Below are 1,997 nucleotides of genomic sequence, written 5' to 3' on the forward strand. Positions count from 1 at the left end.
CTAGTTTTTGAAACATGCCTCTGGTATATTGTTGAAATTGTTTCTAGTTTTTGAAACATATCTCTGGCATATTTTTGATATTGTTTCTAGTTTTTGAAATATGTCTCTGGTATATTGTTGAAATTCTTTCTAGTTTTTGAAATACGTCTCTGGTATATTGTTGAAATTGTTTCTAGTTTTGAAACATATATCTGGCATATTGTTGAAATTGTTGCTAATTTTCGTTTCCTGGTATGTTGTTTTTAAGAAATAACAATGTTTTAAAAAGGAGTTGTGTTATTTTTCTCAATTCATTTAAGATGAGGTTGAATATTTGATTTTTTTAATTTAGTATTTTTGATATATTTTGTGTGTTGTCTAAAAAAAGTTGAAGCTCTTTTTTTGATTGGGCTACCTTATCAAGCTTGTGTGAAGCTCTTTTTCTGATTGGGCTATCTTATCAAGCTTGTGTGAAGCTCTAAGTAATGAAAATAAATGCGGACTTGTTGGTGTCCAGTTACTCAAGAATCATTACTTTCAAATTCTCAGTATTAAATGTTATGTTTGGTCATGCTATTTGAAATAAACCTTTTTTGACCTGTGAAAACTAAGAACCAATTGTTTTTCTTGTAGGTGATGAAGCTTTACAGGTCAAAGAAAAGGTTGATCCCCTGCACAGCAAGTTCACAGAGTTAGCTCAGCGTTGTAGTGAACGTCACCGTCAGGCACTGGAAGCACTACCAATAACCCAGAACTTTCATTCTAGCCATGAAACTTTGGCAACATGGATGGATGAGGCAGAGCGTGTGCTGAAGACTCTTGATGTCAGCAGCTGGAGTCACAGGAGTCTAAGATTCAGGTACTGAGCTGTTTGATTAGTTGTTTTACTTTGAGAATCTAGAGTCTTGGTTTATTTTGCATAAACCTAGAATTTGGGCAGTGTCAGTGATACAGCTTTTCATTAATCTGTTTAGATAATCAGACCTTCACTTCTGAGCATTTATATCAGTGTATTCTTACATAGCGTCTAGAAGCAGAAATTCAGGAATACCGATCCCATCTCGAATCTGTAAACCACTTGGGTCCTAGGCTATGCCAGATATCTCCAGGTGAAGGTGCTTATGCTATTGAGAGTATTGTAACCAAAGACAACCGCCGATTTGATGCTGTCTGTGAACAAGTGCAACGCAAAGCCGAAAGGATAGAGTTATCAAAACAGAAGAATGTTGAGGTAATTAGTGCCAGAGTGTTATAGACTCTAGGTATTGTTTGTTTTAACTTGGAAGAAGTTAATATTCTATCTTTATTCATTTATTTCTATAAATTTTCAAATACAAACATTTTCATTAATTTATTTTAGCCATTATTAACTTTTATCATTATTGAAAAATCCAAATTATTCATCCTTAATGATTTTTTTTTCACTAGGTGGTAGGAGACATTGATGAACTTCTAGATTGGTTTCGGGAAGCCGAGCAACAGCTTCAGGAAGCTGAACCTATTTATCCAGACCCAGATTCTCTTACAGCCATGGTGAAAGAACAGAAGGTATTCCTCTATTGATACACTACATTCGTCTGTTGTTACTCTACATTTGTCTATCATTACTCTACATTCGTCTATTGTTACACTACATTCATCTATCGTTACACTACATTCATCTATCGATACGCTACATTCATCTATCGATACACTACGTTCATCTATCGATACACTACATTCATCTATCATTACTCTACATTCATCTGTTGTTACTCTACATTTGTCTATCATTACACTACATTCATCTATCGTTACACTACATTCATCTGTCGATACAACTACATTCGTCTGTCGTTACACTACATTCGTCTGTCGTTACACTACATTCATCTATCGTTACTCTACATTCATCAATCATTACTCTACATTCATCTATCGATACTCTACATTCGTCTATCATTACACTACATTCATCTATCGTTACTCTACATTCATCAATCATTACTCTACATTCATCTATCGATACTCTACATTCG

General features: G+C 34.4%; 1 protein-coding gene across 1 annotated transcript in view; it reads left to right on the forward strand.

The window, feature by feature from the left end:
• Positions 1 to 1,997, forward strand: part of LOC106473901 (dystonin-like) — a gene marked incomplete at both ends in the record, with an annotated part of 56,276 nt that overhangs the window by 21,141 nt on the left and 33,138 nt on the right. The window contains 4 exons of the mRNA XM_022402306.1: positions 613 to 838; positions 881 to 887; positions 1,004 to 1,210; positions 1,408 to 1,527. Coding sequence (XP_022258014.1) covers positions 613 to 838; positions 881 to 887; positions 1,004 to 1,210; positions 1,408 to 1,527 — 560 coding nt within the window. The remainder of the gene's footprint in view (positions 1 to 612; positions 839 to 880; positions 888 to 1,003; positions 1,211 to 1,407; positions 1,528 to 1,997) is intronic.

Source organism: Limulus polyphemus, unplaced genomic scaffold (assembly GCF_000517525.1).
Source record: "Limulus polyphemus unplaced genomic scaffold, Limulus_polyphemus-2.1.2 Scaffold6607, whole genome shotgun sequence".
Lineage (NCBI taxonomy): Eukaryota > Metazoa > Arthropoda > Merostomata > Xiphosura > Limulidae > Limulus > Limulus polyphemus.